The 19,573-nt window shown below is 45.1% G+C and overlaps 1 protein-coding gene across 2 annotated transcripts in view; it reads right to left on the reverse strand.

Annotated features, from left to right (window-relative positions):
* Positions 1–3,654: 3,654 nt before the first annotated feature.
* LOC119382880 (histidine--tRNA ligase, cytoplasmic) overlaps positions 3,655–19,573 on the reverse strand; it is a 40,302-nt gene continuing 24,383 nt past the window's right edge. For both annotated transcript variants that reach the window (XM_037650774.2, XM_037650773.2), the window contains 5 exons: positions 17,035–17,107; positions 15,434–15,591; positions 4,670–4,786; positions 4,427–4,573; positions 3,655–3,856 (listed from right to left, as the gene is read on the reverse strand). In XM_037650774.2, the coding sequence (XP_037506702.1) occupies positions 3,776–3,856; positions 4,427–4,573; positions 4,670–4,786; positions 15,434–15,591; positions 17,035–17,107 (576 nt within the window). In that variant the 3' untranslated portion in view covers positions 3,655–3,775. The remainder of the gene's footprint in view (positions 3,857–4,426; positions 4,574–4,669; positions 4,787–15,433; positions 15,592–17,034; positions 17,108–19,573) is intronic.

Genomic DNA, 19,573 nt, shown 5'->3' on the forward strand with positions numbered 1-19,573 from the left:
AAACCCCTTGTGATACCAGCTGCATCGAAACTATCATCCAAGTTTGGCTGGATGCTCACACTATAAACTGCACAGTTGCGCAGCAAAACTACAGAGCATACCTGAATGTCCTCAGTGCAACGAATGTATGCCATAATGAGCACAGTTCCTTTAATCAAGCAAGCCTCTCTACCTTCTTTCTTGGCGTTTCCGGTTTCGGCAGTGACTACGGTGACGGGGCCCGTCAGCGCAGTACTATCGTAAGAGTGAGGGGGCCGGTCAGTGTAGTGTAATCGTAATAGTGAGGGGACCCGTCATAATAGCGATCCCGTCACCGTAAAGCAGTGACTACGGTGCGGGCAACGTTACTTGGTGCGGGGACCTGTCAGTGCAGTAAAAACATAAGAATAAGGGGGATCGTCCCCGTAGTGTAATAGTAAAAATGAGAGGGCCCATTACCGTACCTGACCGTACCGTCGTCCGGCTTTGGTGGCGTAGTGGGTTTGCGCGCTGTTCAAGAAGCGGTAGCGCGGTAGTGCTGCAGGTCGTCAGATCAATCCCTGTTTTGTCAACTTTTTTTGGGGGGGAGGGGGGGACGTCACACGTTGCAACGATGGACCTACTATGCGTGTAAGAGCTACCCTCCGAGCTAAAAGTTCCCCTGATGCGTTGGCATCACTGCAATATATGTCGAAAAAGTTACGGCCCTTATCACCCATGATAAGGCTAAAGTTTTGTCTGACGTCACGAGTTGCAGCAATGGACCTCCTATATGCGTCTGAGCTACTTTTCGAGCCAGAAGTTCCCCTGATGCGTTGGCTTCACTGCAATAGATGTCGAAAAGCAGTCGAAAAAGTTGAGGCCCTTATCTACCGTGATAAGACTCAAGTTTTGTCTGACGTCACGCGTTGCAGCGATGGACCTACTACGCGTGTTAAGAGCTACCGTCCGAGCCATAAGCTCCCCTGATGTGTTGGCTTCACTGCAATAAATGTCGAAAAGCAGTCGAAAAAGTTGCCCTTATCACCCATGATAAGGTTCAACTTTTGTCTAACGTCATACGTTGCAGCGATGGACCTACTACGCGTGTAAGAGCTACCGTCCGAGCCATAAGTTCCCCTAATCTGTTAACTACATTGCAATAGATGTCGAAAAGCAGTCGAAAAAGTTGAGGCCCTTATCACCCGTGATAAGACTAAACTTTTATCTGACGTCACGGGTTGCAGCGATGCACCTACTATGCGTGTAAGAGCGACCTTCCGAGCTAAAAGTTCCCCTGATGCATTGGCTTCACTGCAAGAGACGTAGAAAAGCAGTCGAAAAAGTTGAGGCTCTTATCACCCGTGATAAGGCTCAACTTTTGTCTGACATCACCGATTGCAGCGATGCACCTACTGCGTGTATTTTTCGTTTCAGTGATGTCAGAAACGGGCCAAAACATCTTCTCACGGTGTGTACTGTGGGGAAGCCAACTTCCTGTCGCGACAAATGTAAAGGGTGTCGCCGTTGCTGCAAGTGCTACTCTCTCCTTTTGTTTGTTTGTTTGCCCTAAGGAGACTGGCCCATACCCACGAGGGGGATTGGCCACACTCTCCTTTTTTCTTTTCCCCGCCAAAGCGGTGTTATGGCTGCGGATCGCTCGTTGCAGCAGCTCATTCAGACCACAATTTTCGAAGCGGCTGGCGCAGTAAACCATCGATGATACGACGAGCCTTTTATGGAGGCGAGAATGTTTGAGGCCCGTGTACTTCGATTTAGGTGCACGTCAAAGAACCCCAGGTGGTCGAAATTTCCAGATCCACTACGGCGACTACGGCATAGCCAGACTACAGCCACTACGGCCACTACGGCGTCCCTCATAATCATATCGTGGTTTTGGGACGTTAAGCGCCAGATATTATTATTTTAACACGAAAGTTTTATGCCGGGGTCCACCACGGCTCCACTGACGTATTTCCGTCACGGATATGACGTTGTAAAATATAAAGACTAACAGTGGACAAAGAAAAAAACCAGAAGAAAAAGTTCCGTCACCGGGAATCGAACTTACGACCCCTCGCTCAGCAGCGCGAAACGATTCGGCCACGGACGGCACGTTCTTTTCGATGCTAACAGCGAGCTATTTATATACACCATTTGCCGGTGGCTGCACTCAGAGATCTGGGTTAAAGGGTGTTTTCGTTATCACTAGCGAGATGGCGCGAAGGGCTCGAAAAGCGCGCTTGAAGGTCGTCGCCGTTGCGACGAGCGCCCGCGTCTACAGGGCGTGGTCGCTTGTGCGTGCGCTTATCTCGTGATCGCGGTGGTTTGTACGTCTCGCATTGAGAGCACGAAGGTCACTTGGCTCACTGCAGCGGCCGCTTTTGCGAAAGGAGCGCGGTGCTCACGGAGAAATAAGTTACAAATGTGACAGTTAGTTCGCTCTCATCCTGTGTATGTTCGTTGCGTGCGTCCTTTCTGCTTGAGCAGCGCGTTGCAAGTTTCGAGCTGCTTGCCGTTCTTCGCGTGACATTACAATTTGTTGCTGTAGCATTCATTCCTTCGCCCTTGGGGCGAAAGAATGCGCAACAAACACTCAACTACGTCTGTGAAGACACGTTTCACTTTCGTGTTACTATACAGATTCCTATGACAGAGGGATCAGCCATGTTTTATTATTATTATTATTATTATTATTATTATTGAACCTCAAGCTTCCTGTAATAGGCACAAAGGCAATCTTTCATCTCTATCAGCGCTTCGCTTTTCAAGTGAAACCACGAGATTTTTTAGTGAATTTGCATTGTATGTTTGCCTGGAGAACTTTTAACGCGATGGCATTAGAGCTCGTTTTGCCACCACGCCTACATCCTTTAACATATTAACGGCGAGATATTTATATACACAATTTAGCGGTGGTGGTACGCACGTCTCGGAGGTTCTTCAGCGGCTTGACTGTCACCAGCAAGATGGCGCAAAGGGCCCACGAGCGCGCCTTTAAACAGCATCGTCCGGCCGTGTGACCGTGTTTCGTCGCGCCGCATACATGCATATTGGAGCTGGAAGGCATCCACATTTTGGCTTTCCTCGCGGCAAGGTTTAGGTATTCCCTGAGAAGCGAAGCAAGGCTAGCGATTGGAAAGGCGATACGAACACTGTCCGATTACGCTGTCGCGTTCTACTCTTGAAAGTGAAGCTCAAGTATCCTCCAAGTTTTTTCTATTTCTTTTTTAAGAACGCATGAATGATGCTCTACTTCTGATTTGCGAACTACTTTAGCTGTTTTATTTTTCGAAACTGTTCATTTTTCCTTCTCATTCACCTTATATAGTCAAATGACTTGCAGAAATTGTCATTATTAGATTTGAAAGGAAAGCTTGTAGTGTAATTTACTCCTACTGTTAGTGCCTTATGACTATTTTGATCACCTGGAAAGACCTCTTTGCATCCAGTTTACTCGGTAAATTTAGCTTTCATTGAGCACGCTGTTCTAGTTTTGGGAGAACATTTGGAATGAATGCCTGTGCGTAAAGGTTTTACTTCAGTGCCAATTGAAGTTGGAAACTTCAATTGGCACTCAAGTTGGCATGTTTTAAGCATTTAGTTCATGAAACAACAGTACCTACCTTTTGTAGTCAAACTTCATGTTGATGATCAACAAGAGACATGGTACAGAGCAAGGAAACAATATGAAGGTTTACAAACAATAAGCGGGCGCGTTTATTTTCCAGCTCCTGCGACCCATTCTATGGCCTCAACAGCCATACTCGTAAACAATAAATAACTTTCAAAGTACGCTGTAACGAGGTAATTTTTGTCATGCCCTCTCCTGTTGGCTGCTCATGTTTTTCAGATAGTTCCTGATCTCGGTGGTCAGCTTGTCACGGGGTACTTCAAACTGAAAAGAGAGTGCCAACCTTTTAAGACAAAGTTCATGTGAGCATGTACTTGCTAAAGTGAAGAGTCAAACAACAAAGTTTGGTGGCCCATGGAGATAGCAGCAAGTGTGAACAGTCAGAAGTATCTGTAGGAAACACTTTCATTGCAGCATCAAAATACATATTCTGTGAAGTGGAGCACACAGGAGCATATGCAGCTGTTTTACAGGCACTCGCTACAGTGCACAGTGCATTTTGGCTACACCTGGGAAGCATTCAGAGATGTCCATGTAACAATTACTATGCTTCTTTTCACTTTAAGCAGCCCAGCAGTAATATTTTGCTTCTAGTAATCTTGATGTAGCTCTGTTGCAACATACACAGAGCCCAACATTTTTAAAAGAGCTGGCACTAAGTCCTACTGCTAGTAAAGTAATGACCTGCTATTACCTTACTCTTGATAGCAATAGTATGCTCATAAAGTATGGACAATCAAACTTCAGATTTCCTTTGCTATTTAGCATAATTCATTACAAACTATGTATACATTATGCATAAGTCAATCAAGCATTTCTTTCGCGCAAACTTACCTCCTCCCTGGTGGCCACCTTCCTTAGTTTGACCACACCCTTCTGCAATTCCGATTCACCAATGATGATCGCCAGTGGGATTGATCGCTCCTCACAGTACTGAAGTTGCGCCAGCAGTTTGGGGTTCTGCTTGTACGAATGCTCCACCTGCGTAAGCCATAAGTATCAACACACAACACCACAGCTGAGTATCTAGCAGCCACAGCTGCAAAGCCCGATGCAGTCTGCATGCAAAAAGCCTACCTTCAGCCCATGGTCCCAAAGCTCGGAGCAGATCTTCATCCTCTCCCGAACCAGCTGCTTCTGTGCAGATGCCACAAAAACCTCTGTTTCGTTTGTCCTCAGCTTGGCCTGCTCAGCCTGATCAAACCGTGCAAAAAAAGAAAAGGAGGACAGAACAAAAGAAAGGTTGGTGTTTGATTTCTGAACAGCAAAGTGTTTACTTCCTCCTAGATTTGTTAATGCACAATAGTTAATTACCACTTTAATGAAATTCTCTCTCAAAGTCAACTCTTAATTGAATTGTCCAGCATGAAATATAGAAATAGTACACTCCTTAGGCAACTAATCGACTGATCTGAACTAAATTTGTATTGTATATAAAGTTGGTACATGTTTACTTCCATTCAATTTTTATTTGGGACACCTTAGGTGTATGCAAGAGCAGCTGAAAAACCAATAAATTTTGGAGAAAATGAGATGCCAACTTCCCAATGCTTTACCACTAAGTTACAGAAATTGGATGTCTGAAACCTGAAATTGCATTAGAGCAGTGGTTCTCAAATGGGAGTCCGCGCGAAGTCATTTTTGAGGGTTTGTGAAACCACAGGCAGAGAGTACGGGGGGGGGGGGGGCTCAGGCCCCTACAGAATGCTTCATTCATGGGGGGCAGAGCCCCCTCCACCTGGCGTCGGCTCAAGATATTTTTTAAGAGCTTCCTTAGGTCCTCGTCGATTGACAATGCACTGTTGGTCATCCTGTCTAGCAGCTATTTCACAGGGGCCTGCTTATTTTCCCGCTTCTATTTCCTTTCAGACTTTTAAAATTCGGATCACAGGCCAGTTACAGGCATAGGCGTATCTACCGGGAGGGCAAGGGGGGCGCTAGCCCCCGCACTGAAAAAAGCTAGGGTGCCGGAGCCCCCTAAGTTTTGGCGGTGGTCACTGTCGCCTGCACGCTGGGAAACTACCGAGGCAAAGTTTTCCTTCAACACAGAAGTTGTGTAATCAGATAATGAAACTTTTCCTATACGCTTCCACCGTGAATATTGTCCTCTATGTCTCATGACCTGTAGGCTCTCAGTGGTGCAAGCGCTTATGCGACGCTTTCACACCATGTGCTCCAGCATTGCAGAGCAGGCTGCTGCTGAGCAGAGGCTCTATAAATGTTACTTTGCTCTGTTATGCTTTTATTCTGCTCTACCTGACCTGAAATTTGAATCAATGATGCAAATATGGGCGGGAACTGGCAAACGCTTTATGGACCTGTCATACCTCTTCCTGTTTCAGAAAATGCATTTTCTGAAACAGGAAGGAATAGCATCACCACTGCTCTATATCCAAGCTGCTGTGAACCGATCATTGAGAAGTATTAAGTATTTTAGCTTGGCCAAACTGGAAGTGATTAAAAAATGTTCCGCTTTACACTTCGATCTGCTTATTATACATATGTTACCTTGCAGCGATCGCGGTGGCTTGCAACAAGGCGACGAATAAGGCAGTGGATCTGAGCACATTGCGAAGCCAAGCTTTCAAGCTTGCAACTTGATCTACCGGACTAGTTGGTCTTGATTTTTCTTGAACTGACTTGTACAGTGCAAAATACAACTCTGACGGCAAAGAAGCACACATGCGCAGCGCTGTCTATTTTTCACTTTCTTCCACTCTCTCAGCAAGCATGAGTTCAAATAGTTGTGTACGTGCAGAAAGAGCTGCACATTGTAATACAACAATTGAAAACATTTAATATATATCCATGTGAATCAATCTCACCAACTGCTATAAGTAGCCGCTGCCAATGTGATCGGCGGGCAGCCTTTTTAAATTACGTTCAAAATGACATACTGTCCAGTTATTCAAAAAAACTTTAGGTCTTGTTCAGCATATGGATGCGCTGTCTAGTGTGCACATGCCATTTTAGTGCTAAGAGATTTCACAGATTTGTGACGTTGCGTAACAAGCCGGCCATCTTATGGCACACCGAAAATTTTTGACGAATGCCGAAGAGCCAATGGCCAACATTATGCCGTATTTCTTTTATTCTTTTATTTTTGACGTAGTCGTGCATAAGTGGTCCATAAGCGATAGATCATTTCCGTGTCATTTGCTGCATCGCGTTACAAGCAAATGCTTTGTGCATGACTCAGAAAGTTTCGACCAATCAAAAACAGCTAACGACCTATGCGGAAGGAAACAATGTGGGGAAGCTGTACACAATAATCTCCCCCATTTTTTTTCAAAGAAAGTTTGTGGTTACACCGTTGCATTGGCATACTTATTCGGAGGGGCCGGAGGGCCCTCCAACCAATGTTGCAAATACAAATACGATGAGTATAAACAATGTGCTACACCTCTAATACAAATTCTTAATTCTTTAAAGAAAGCTTGTGGTTGACGATTTAACAATAATAATATGATACTAGTAATAACATAATAATCACACGCTAGAAAAACAATTTGGACTAGAAGCAAACAAGGCAAAATATACACATATTCAGGCAAACCTGAATATGTGCAAGAAAATGAGGTAGTTATTACGAAAAAGAAAAGGTGCAGTCATTGCTTCCTACATTAAAAAACACTATTATAAGAGAACAGCTTTTAGACATTAACAAAATTTCATTGAATTATACTACTGGGAAGGCCGACATTGACGTAATCGTATTCATGCATAAGTTGTGTGGTTAATGTATAAAAAGTGTTGCTTGTAATCATATAACATGCACAACACGCATATGCGTGGTTGTCCCAGTGTATGCTCGTAAAACAGTCTGTAACTTTTCTATTATATATTATTAAACAGTGCTGAGCAAATTGCCTCTCTGTACATAAAATTCACATGAAAGTGAGCGCTGATAAAGCTCTCTCTCTTTTTATATATATATATATATATATATATATATATATATATATATATATATATATATATATATATATATATATATTAGGGATGGGCGAATATTCGGGCGTTTCGAATATTCGAATGAATATTACAGTATTCGAATTCGCTTCGATACAAATTTAGATTATTCGAAATTTTGAAGTATTCGAAATGAACGAATATATGTACAGTGAAACCTCGGTGATACGATCACAGCTCATACGAATTTCGGGGTGACACAAATTTTGCGTTGGTCCCGGCCAAGGCCCATTGGCCTGCAATGTAATGAAGTACGGTTGTTGCGAACCGATTTTGACCCAGCGACGTTTGATACGAACATACGCTACCACCGAGGTACGAAGAGGTGCTGTCTGTGCTCTAGCACAGTGTGAGCGCGGAAACGCAATTGTGGGCACACGCGCCGCACCGCCAAATCGTCAGAATCATGGTGTAAGAAAAACACTTTTCTTACGATCAGAATAAACCTTCAAAGACACGCCACGGCCTCCGAGATTGTGTGCGCAAATCTTTGAGGCTCTTATGTGCCTCCGTGTGCTTTCGCGTTTAGATTACAGAGGACATTAGCGCCATGCTTTTTTTTTTCTAACTCGTCGACGCGGGCTGCTGTCGTTGTACAGTGTTTACACGTGCTTGCCTTGTGCATCAGACATCCTATGAAAGGTGGACGAGGACTGAAAGAAGGCGGGCACTGTCTTGGCGAAGGAGTCAGGCCTCACAACGTCAACATGCGCGACCGTTGAGGTGGAACTTATGCGGGCACGGCCGTAAATCTCCCAAAATTCAACCCCAACACCTCCGCATTAACAAAATCATAACACAGGACCGTGTTTTTGTAATTTTGTGGCCTTGATCGATCGCGTCAAAGTGCTTCTTTTGTTATTTTCGCTTCAGTACTGCGTTGTCATGCAAAAAAGCATACTAAAATTTGGAAGAGGCTACTGCTGTTGCGAGACACAACGCACCTGGTTCATTAATTAAATACGCGCGTACGGGCCATATATTTATGAGGGCAGGTATGATTGCCGACATCTAAAACCTCAACTGACAATCATTCAGGGTTCTTCCTGACGTTGCTGCGGCCCTGAAAAACAATAAATGAAAATGTATGCCACTTTCTTTTGTCGCATGCTAATTTTCCATGCTTTCTGGTGATACGAATTTTGCATGACACGAATATTTTTTGTGGTCCCGTGAGATTCGTATCACTGAGGTTTCACTGTATACATTTGACCACACATAACCCCCTGTAAAGGTGGTTTCACTGCAGTGTCTGGTTGCTGTGCCGTGAAACAACCTATCCAGGGGAAATCTGCACTGCTGCAAACCCACACTTCAAGGTTAAATACACATATTTCTTTAAGTTTAAAAGCGTGTTATATGGACTTATATGCGCTAAGTATAGTAATTTTTAAATTATAACGTATTGCACCACTTATAACTTGCACCCTACTGCTATTCAAATCTTCATACTATTCAAGGCTGCTTCCACTTCATAAACCAAAGAAGTGACATTTACTGATACCTAGTTCCAATCCTTAAAAATATTGTGCAAGGGTCATGACAAAAATGCACATTTTTTTTAATAATATGCGGTAAATGCTATTCGAACTATTCGATTCGAAAGTATTTGACCAAATCACTATTCGCCCATCCCTAATAAATAAATAAATAAATAAATAAATAAATAAATAAATAAATAAATAAATAAATATATATATATATCTAGTCAAGTAGATCCTCCGTGAGAAGTCACAACATTGTTTATTTCGACGTTTCAGCCAGAGTCTGGCCTTCATCAGGAATGAGGGTACAGTTTGTTGGTGCTCAGCTTTATACAATCTTAGAGGAGTGAGGGTACGCGGAATAATAATAATAATAATAATAATAATAATAATAATAATAAAAAAAAGAGAGAACATGAGGTAGACCCCCCCCTTTATTTATATATATATATATATATATATATATATATATATATATATATATATATGCACACAACAGCCTCAGAGTGTGGAAGGGGTTTGACTCCCCCCCCCCACTAACACTCGCGAAGAAGTTGGTACGCCACTGGTTACAAGTAGGGGTGTGCGAATATTCGAAATTTCGAATATTTTTCGAATAGTGTTTCCTATTCGATTCGATTCGCACTGGAATTTTACTATTCGAACTATTCGAACTTCCCAAAAACAAATACAGTCAACGCCGGATTGAAAGTGACCCCTTCAAATTTTCAATATGCTTCACCTCATTACACTCTCGTACTGCGGCAAAGCTGCCTTTCATGCTCCTTTACGGTCGAACTTTGCCAGGAGACAACGTCCGATTGAAAGAGATCCCTAGAGTTTCCGTATGCTTCACCTCATCACACCCCGTTATTGCGGCAAAGCTACCTTTCAAGTTCCCTTACGGTCGAACTTTGCCAAGAGACAACGTCCGATTGGAAGAGGTCCCTAGATTTTCAATATGCTTCACCTCATCACACCCCGGTGTTGCGGCAAAGCTGCCTTTCAAGCTCCGTTACGGTCGAACTTTGTCAAGACAGTCAACGTCCGATTGAAAGTGGTTCCTAGAATTTCAATATGCTTCACCTGATCACACCCCGGTACTGCGGCAAAGCTGCCTTTCAAGCTCTGCTACGGTCGCAAATGTATTAACTCAAGAAAACACTGGTTCCAACATGGAGATCAAAGATGTGGCAGAGGTGGGGGCTCAATTAATGCTGTTTTGGACCTTTGGGCAGGAAGTCCGAAAAATCGGAAGCCGAAGATTTTTAGCATCCAAGATTTCAGATGTGCTTATATATCGACGTCTACGAGGCAGATTTGGAACTCCGGACTTGAAGGGAGCACACCCTTGTCCACCACATCAGTTGGGCTTCCACAGAAGTTGAAAGAGGAGGAGAGGCTGAGGAAATGGCATCTTTGCCTATCACATGTAAAGTGTTGTCGGCAACACTTTGGTTGCACCAAATCATGTACATAAATACAATTCAGCCTCTACATTGCCTCATTCTTGATAAGACAACTATGAAACACCACCCCACCAGTGCTTCACCAACCTAGCGAAAAGAAACACTTTCATGTTGCTATATCATAAGAATATGCTTAGGAATCCTCTCTAACCTTTTTTTTCTGCTGTTTAGCTTCGAAGTATTAGAAAAATATTCTAGAAATATTCTAGAAATATTCTAAAAATATTCGCTTCGATTCGCACTCACACTTCAATATTCGAATTCGCTTCACACCCAAAATTTTGCTATTCGCACAGCTCTAGTTACAAGTCAAACATTCCGTGAAAAATGCCCCTGAAATGGGTTTGTGCAGAATATTTTGTGCAATATAATGTGCAGAATATTTTGTGTTGATGAACAACTGAAGCCACCGCTTAAGCTATGACAAGTTAAAAAGTCTTGAACCGCGTAGCGCCTGGCTTCTGGCTTTCAGAACACAAAAAAGCCATCCCGACACAGTCAGTCAGTAATGCTTTCGCACACTTGGTCGCCAATAAAGAAGGGTAATTTCTTGGTTGTCTACAAATGGGTTTTACTACCAGTTAGGTGACCAAAGAGCAACCCAAAGACTCGTCCAGGAAACAACCTCTGGTGGAAATATTCATAACCTCAGCTTCGCACAAGGTGTAGTGGCAGCAAATGGTATTTGCTACCATCTGATAATTATTTTGGGCCATCTTAAATTGAATTCACTGGCATAATTCACTGGCTTCCTGTGCCAGCATTAGTTTACTCTCTCCTGTCTGGTGCATGTTTTAACAAAGTAACTAAGCATGTCAATAAAAAAATTTGGCAGATCCCACGCATTGTGGGAATAGGTTTTATGCGATGCAGTCAGCGAGTAGCAGCTTATGTGGCCTTTTTTGCCCTGAGCCAAGCGTTACAAGGTGGTTCAATGTCCTTGCGTAAATTGAAAAATAAACCTGGAGTCTCCCACTACAGATCTTCATAATGATATCATGCCAGCATTAGCCTACTCTCTCCTGTATGGTGCATGTTTTAACAAAGTAACTAAGCATGTCAATAAAAAAAAATTGGCAGATCCCACGCATTGTGGGAATCGATTTTATGCGATCCAGTTAGCGACTAGCAGCTTATGTGGCATTTTTCACTTTGACCCAAGCGTTACGAGGTGGTTCAATGTCTCTGCGTAAATTGAAAAATAAATCTGGAGTCTCCTATTACAGATCTTCATAATGATATCGCGGTGTTGGCACCTAAGAGACAAAAGTTATATTAAACTCTTTAATTTGGAAGTCGGATTTTTCTCTCTCTCTCATATATATATGCAAAATCGTCCAAAAAATCGGGCAGTCCGAAAAAACTAATTCATGCTTTTTTATTCGGCTCAAGTGGTCAAATCGCCACAGCCACGTCCGAAATAGCTTTAATGCCTCCCAGTACAATTATCAGGCATTTTGGTGCGCGCCCATGCTCTCGCAAATACATTCAGTACCTGCCGCGAACCGCGCCTAACTGCGTGCCTACTGCCACTTGCAAGTTTGCATCTCGTGATGAGCGCCAATGATAGCAACAAAGCACGGGATAGATTGCGACTCTCTCGCATGGAGCGTTTGGAGACGATGATGCGGAACACACAGACTGTGGCGGGAGAGCGGACAACTCGTCCGGCTTTCCCCTACGCGTGTGCGCACGTAAACGATGCATACACACATTGCCGAATCTCCGACGATACACAGCATTTGCTGCCGTGCGAAGCCGATCGTTTCTAGTTGTGTGCAGCACATCGCCAACTAAGCTGACGCCGTCACTGTACTGTTGCTGTATCGTACGCACACGTTTATCGTGAAAGTGTTCGTGATACACGCTTTGTTCCTGACTGCCCACGGGCGCGGCAATGACGAGCTGGGTTTGTCCGTGAAGGCAACGCATCCGTGCGGCGCACTTAGCGGTCTTGCACAAAGAGGCAGCATGAATGGCGGCATGGCGCGTTTGGGTTCTCGCCTATTAAATGCGTGCAGTATGCATACAACTGCGCTAGGCCACATGCACTACCGGGCATTTAACTGAAGATGCTTATCGTAAGCGCTGTCAGCGATTAAGCCGTACTGGCGCGTTTGCCCGCTGCCGCCGTCACGCCTCTGTGCATTTCCGCTGCTTATCCGTAAAGACATCGCCGCACGGCTCCGTGATCAACGTTGGCCGTGATAGCGGCCCCTATGAATTTCTGGTCTGCTTCACCCCATAATGCTTTGGCATTGCGGCAAAGCTGACTTTCGGACTCTGCTACTAGTGCAAACAGATGGACTCACGAAAGCGCTGGTTCGAACCTACGAGATGATCAACGCGGCAGAGGTGGGGGCTTCAAATAATGCCTTTTGGTCCTGCAATTTGGGCAGAAAGTCCGAAAAATCGGACGCGGAAGAGTTTCAGTGTCCGAAATTTCGGACGTTTTAATACATTGACGTCTATGGGGCTGGTGACGGTGCCGCGAAAGCGTCTGAATTTTCGAGCATGTCCGGAAAATCGGGCATCCAAAAAATCAGCAGTTGGCTGTGTGTGTGTGTGTGTGTGTGTGTGTGTGTGTGTGTGTGTGTGTGTGTGTGTGTGTGTGTGTGTGTGTGTGTGTGTGTGTGTGAGAGAGAGAGAGAGAGAAAGAGGACATCAAGGACCTGAAAAATTACAGGGCCCATCAGCTTACTGTCCGTTGTCTACAAGCTATTTACAAAAGTAACTGCTAACAGAATTAATATGACATTAGAGTTCAATCAACCAAAGGACCAGGCAGGATTTCGTACAGGCTTCTCAGCAATAGACCATATTCATACTATATATCAGGTGATACAGAAATGTGCAGAATACAACCAACCCCTATACATAGCCTTCAAAGATTACGAGAAGGCATTTGATTCGGTGGAGACATCAGCAGTCATGCAGGCACTGCGGAATCAGGGCATCGACGAAGCCTGTATAAACATAATGGAAGAAATCTACACCGGATCCACAGCCACTATAGTCCTCCATAAAGAAAGCGACAGAATCCTAATAAAGAAGGGCGTACGGCAGGGAGACACGATCTCTCCAATGCTATTCACCGCGTGTTTACAGGAGGTTTTCAGGGCCCTAGACTGGGAAGAATTAGGAATAAATGGAGAGTATCTCAGTAACCTGCGATTCGCTGATGACATTGCCTTGATGAGTAACACGTGAGACGAATTACGGCTCATGATTACTGAACTGGATACGGAAAGTAGAAGAGTAGGTCTGAAACTTAATATACATAAAACTAAAGTAATGTGGAACAATCTTGGCAGAGAACAGCACTTTGCAATAGGCAAGACACTGGAAGTTGTAAAGGAGTATGTCTACTTGGGACAGGTAGTAACCGCGGAGCCGAACCATGAGAGTGAAATAACTAGAAGAATAAGAATGGGATGGGGCTCATTCGGCAAGCATTATCAAATCATGAATGGTAGTCTACCACTATCCCTCAAGAGGAAGGTATATAACAGCTGCATCTTACCGGTACTTACCTACGGAGCAGAAACCTGGACACTTACAAAGAGGGTTCAACTTAAATTGAGGATGACGCAGCGAGCGATGGAAAGGAAAATGATAGGTGTAACCTTAAGAGACAGGAAGAGAGCAGAGTGGGTCAGGGAACAAACGGGGGTTAAGGATATCATAGTCGAAATCAAGAAGAAGAAATGGATATGGGCTGGGCACGTAGCACGTCGGCAGGATAATCGGTGGTCATTAAGGCTAACTGACTGGATTCCAAGAGATGGCAAACGCGTGAGGGGCAGACAGAAAATTATGTGGGTAGATGAGATTAAGAAGTTTGTAGGTATAACGTGGCAGCAGAAAGCACAGGACCGGGTTGATTGGCGGAACTTGAAAGAGGCCTTTGCCCTGCAGTGGGCGTAAACAAGCTGATGATTATATATATATATATATATATACACACACACACACACACACATATATATATATATATAGAGAGAGAGAGAGAGAAAAATGTGGAAGTACAAATGCCCCTCCCCCTCCGGGAAAATGAAAACTCTCCACCTATGCGCGAAACCCATCCTCGAGGAGGAGGACACACACACACGTGTTTTTTGGAGGCACGCTATGCCCCTTGAGAGTGGCTCCTTCTTAGTTTTAGTAAGCTTAAGCACCTTTACATTTCAGCAGAGCTGACTTGTGTTTCCCCTTCTCCATGAGACGACTGTAAAGCTTTTGTTGCAATTTTCTACGACATATGCATGCCAGCATGCTTTCTCCAGGCTTGCTTACTTGAAGAGCAAATGTATAGCTAGAAACAGGTTGAATACGGCTGCAGACCGCACAGTTTATTGACAAGCTGAGTTCAGATCGAAGTGGTGTGGCACTTTAGTTTCACCATTCTTTGTCAGGGAGAAATAAAAGGCACCTATTTCACGCTGCATGTTGTGTTAATTTATAACAACACCCACCCCTCTTTTATCTCACTGCAAAGTGTCCCTCATCACTTCCACCAGTCCACAAGAGGTCCCCGAAACATCCATGGCTGAGAGCCACTGCATTAGAGCATTTTAAGCTGACAGACCGACTGTACTGAATTGCAGATCACACGAAATGGTCACACTGTTCATGTAAACTTATCACGGCCCTATTTATGAATCGGCGGCAGATCCCACCCACTGGAAAGCCATGTACGACAGCTTGCAGCTACTATGCCTGTTGAGGAGCACAACAGGCAGCTTAACCTAGGCCTTTGAGCAAATGCAATACCTCTCTTTTGCTCATAGTGATGTATCAAGATTAAATTTTAAAACAATTAAGGAAAAATGCTAATGATCACATTATACCCCTAGGCTGTCACGAGATCTTGCAAAGTAGGCATAAATCAAAGTGACAAAGTAAATGGCTCTCACCAGTGCTCTTGCTTCAAGAAGAGTGAAAATTCGCTCGACGCCAACACTAATGCCAACGCATGGCACAGCCCGTCCCTTGGCATCAAACATGCCCACAAGGTTGTCATAACGCCCTCCTGCCGCTACGCTGCCCACAGTTTCGCCTGGCTGACCATCATCTGCACAAAATAGAGACAGCAGATAGGCTATGGATGAAATTCTGTAGGCAACATTCTCCATGCACCTTACTTCTAACCAAAATGGCATTGTAACCAGCACCTCTGTTGGAAGCCAAGAGGCATGTTTCGAAAGCTTGGATGCTGCAAGCAATGAAAAGCAGCGCCAGCAATGGTGGAACCATTCCACAAGATGACACTTCATTTAAAATTCCTGCCCGAGATTCACCATCAAGTTTAGGCCAGACAAGACAATTGGATAGGCACAGCTACAGATTTTTGTGTACTGTCTATGGCTTGCAGACTTGCAAAAAAATGTAGAAAAAAAATATCTTGGTGATATATTTTAGCTGAAAGGGTGCGATGCCAGGAAGCAACACACAAACAATAAGAAATGCTGTAGCGGAGGGCTCTAACTTAATTAAGACCACTCTCTTTTAAAGCTTCCCTCACAAAGGCTTACTGAATACTATTTTAAAAATATTACACATTAAACCTTGCAAGGAACACAAGACAGAACTGCAGTGCAACGCTTTTTCAAAAGGGTGTATGTAGTAACAGCAGAGAGCAAAACAAATGAAATGTTGCAAGGTGACAATGTAAGGCTGTGGGCTACCCTTTCCACAGCAACAGCCTTCCCCATTTCCCTGATCAGTGACAAGCAACATTCCTCCCCTGCACAATTGATCTTACAAGCTCTGTCTTTCGTAGGAACCACTGAGTTCTTGTAGATGCAGGCGCGGGCACTGCTAGTCTTTGTGTAATGCAGGGGCAACAACAGTGACATCATTTCACCTGGTGAGGAGATTTGGTCTTCTGAGAAAAAGTCTGTGCAAATTTTCTTTAGAACTTTCATCTGTTTTTGCTGCATGAGTCAGTGTAACACATTGCAGGCATGACTGTCACCACATCATTAATGCACCAGATTTGCAAGTTAGCAGTGGTCAAAGCCTTAGAGTACCGTGCACACAATCCTCTATAAATAAACGAGCATTCTTGAATTAAGCCCCAACTGAGGTATGGCCGCTGCACTGCAATCGAACCAGAAGCTGGAAAATTAAGGAACAGCTGCTTGTCTTTATGCAGATGTGGCTTGTTTTTCAAGCAACAACCCTGTGAGCAGTAACGTCTGTGTATGCTGCCTTAAAATATTGAGCATTGATCATACAGACAAAAAATCACACCATCTCCCACTAAAGGGGACCATGAGGCAATGCGAAGCAGTGTTTCGGCATGTAGAGCCCGCGTTTCAGAGGGGGAGTGGTGAGGGGGGAAAGGGGAGAGGGGAGGAGGGAGGGGAAGGGAAAGGGAAAGTGGAGAGGAGGAGGGGAGAGGGGAATTTAAGAGGGTTTGCGCATGCGCAGTAAGGGTGGTCACGCCACACACCACCACCACCACCGCCGAATTGAACTCCGCTATAAGATGTTTCACATCTAAAAATCTCACCAGTGAGCACTGCTTCAAAGATGATTCCCGTGTAGTAGTCAAGCCCTCGTGCAAGGCTCAGGTCGAAGGACACCTGCACAGTGAGCTTACGTAAATTAAGAGGTGGCCGAGAACATGACTGTCACAATTCTTTTTTATTATTTTCAGCAATCTTTCGCCTAAAAATAACTAAAGGACTGTGTGACAAACCTGCTTCACTAAAATTAACACCTCCCTTTTAAATGTGATTAATTTTAACGAAGCTGCTTGAGCAATTGCTGAAACAGAACATTTCTGCCTTTCACATGTATAGGGTCCAAAAGAGACAAAGCTAGAGCTTCCTCTCACAACACTACAGAGTAGTTGTGACATTTTGATGCATTGACTCTAAGCCAGTGCTTACATACATTCACTGAAATACCGTATTTACCCGCATAATTTGCACACCCCTAATATTTAGCTAGCTTTACTAAAAAAAATTTTTACTCGCATATTTCGCGCTCCCCGTCCCGCCCAAGCCAGCTCACCGGCGCGTGCGCACTGAGTGACTTTGGACGGCCGCCCCCTCGCCGAGCAGGCAAGCACAGTCATAAACAAGATGGGCTGCGAGTGCGAAGTCCCTTCTGATTACTTCGTTATATCCTCCGGAAACCCCCGAACTACGGTCCCTAGAATATTATATTCGAGGGAACGTGCCCGAACCCCCAAACCTGTTCACGGGTTGTCGGAACTGCTCGAGCATTCTCCCACCCTGAGAATGCATGCACGTGACACAGCATGAACCATTTTCTGCATAAGAGGCGTGTGAGGGCCAATCGCGCCAACTTTTCCCCTCGCTGCCGCTTGTTCTCTGTGCCCGCGCCACGTGCGTGCAGCCTTGGTTGATTTCGGAAGTTTAGGTTTCACGATCAGTCGGTCGAGTTTTCATAGTTCTCTTGCGCTGGGCTACAATAACTATACGGCGAAATTCAAGCTCACTGCTAAAGAGTTTGCAAAAGAAAATGGGAACTGTGCCGCTGCCAAGCACTTCAGTGTGAATGAGTCACGATCGGTACTGGATAAAGCGGAAGAGTTCACTTGTTAAGACCGGGAAGGAGAGCGTTCCAAGGACCGAAGCAAGGAAGGCTTCCTGCCGTTGAAGAATACCTTTTCAAATATGTGCGAGAGCTTAGGTCCACTGGTATCGCCGTGCTGTGGCTACGTTTCTTCCAGCATTGTCGAGAAGAGCTTCAAGACGGGGCTGTCGAACACGTGCGACGGAACCGAGGACCCAGTCAAACTTCTCGACCAGTGATTCTCACTAGACCGTGCATGACCGGATTTAAAGGGACACTAAAGAGAAACCGGAAGTTGAGCTTCGATGGTAGATTATCTTATTATGATTACAACGGTACCATTGTTACGGCGAGCAGAGCTTTCGTAAGCGAGAAAATAGCGAAAAACTGAAGGACGGGTGCTGACGCCCCTGCGGCTTTCCCGCACTAGGCGCTCGTGACGTAGAAACCCGCGAATGCAGACGGGCTGCGATTGGTCGACAGTGATTTAATGCTGCTAATAGAAACGCCCGATGAAATTTCTCTTAAACGTCCGTAAACAGTACTTCGCCCCTATTTAAGCCGTGCCACTCAAGGAAGTACAAATTTAACGCAAAACAAAATAAAGAAAGAAGAAAAAAAACGGCATGGTGCTGCCGCGCTGCGTATGGCCGTAATGGTTTCGGTTTTGCTCCGCGCGTGAGCGTGCGTGCCTCGCGCTCCAGCTACTCTCCCGCATTGGTTTCGTTTAAAATCCCGAAATAACAGACGCCGGTGAGCGCTGACCTGTCGGCCGGAAACCTTTCCCACCGCACTGGACGGAGGCATCGACCCCGGAATTTACCCGGAATGTGCTTGGTACACCTGGTCGAGTGCGGCCTGTCGTCGTGGCGTTTCGCGGAAGCCTGACGGGGCAGTCGCAGACACCCCTTCTGCGCGGCGTCGTGAGCGTGAGACAGAGCCACTGGAAAGGTTCTCACCGCGCCAGGACCTGTCTTCACACGAACAAAACAAGCGTTTTCAGATGCTCGAGACAGTGGCCGTCATGGAAGATCTCCGAAGTGAACGACCCTCCGGACTCGACGCGTACCATGTCGCCGGGTGTCCTCGGAATCAATTCGTCAAGGTGTGGGACTTGTACGTCGTCATTGTGCGGTGCATTTGTGGAACCAATTGGGCACCCCGTCCGTGCTTCCCATCGGATACGTGTTATTCTCTCTGGAGATATCGACTTGAGCACAACCGTTGTGGACGACGGCGCGAGCCAGCTACCTGCTACGATACCCGCCGGACACCACACCTTACAGGCTCTGAGACCGGAGAACTTGCAGCAAACCGCAAAATGCGTAATGTGTGTAGTGTTGAGGGCTGTATTAACGGTCCACGGCGTCTGATCAAGGGCAGCGGCAGTGTCGACCCGTCTGTGTCTTTCCATGCGGTGCCACGCGATGAGCCCCGTCGTTCGCGATGGCTCAACGCTGTGCCCATGATTCGACGACAGAAGGAGCTAAAGAAACCGGTGGTGT

Source organism: Rhipicephalus sanguineus, chromosome 2, assembly GCF_013339695.2.
Source record: "Rhipicephalus sanguineus isolate Rsan-2018 chromosome 2, BIME_Rsan_1.4, whole genome shotgun sequence".
NCBI lineage: Eukaryota > Metazoa > Arthropoda > Arachnida > Ixodida > Ixodidae > Rhipicephalus > Rhipicephalus sanguineus.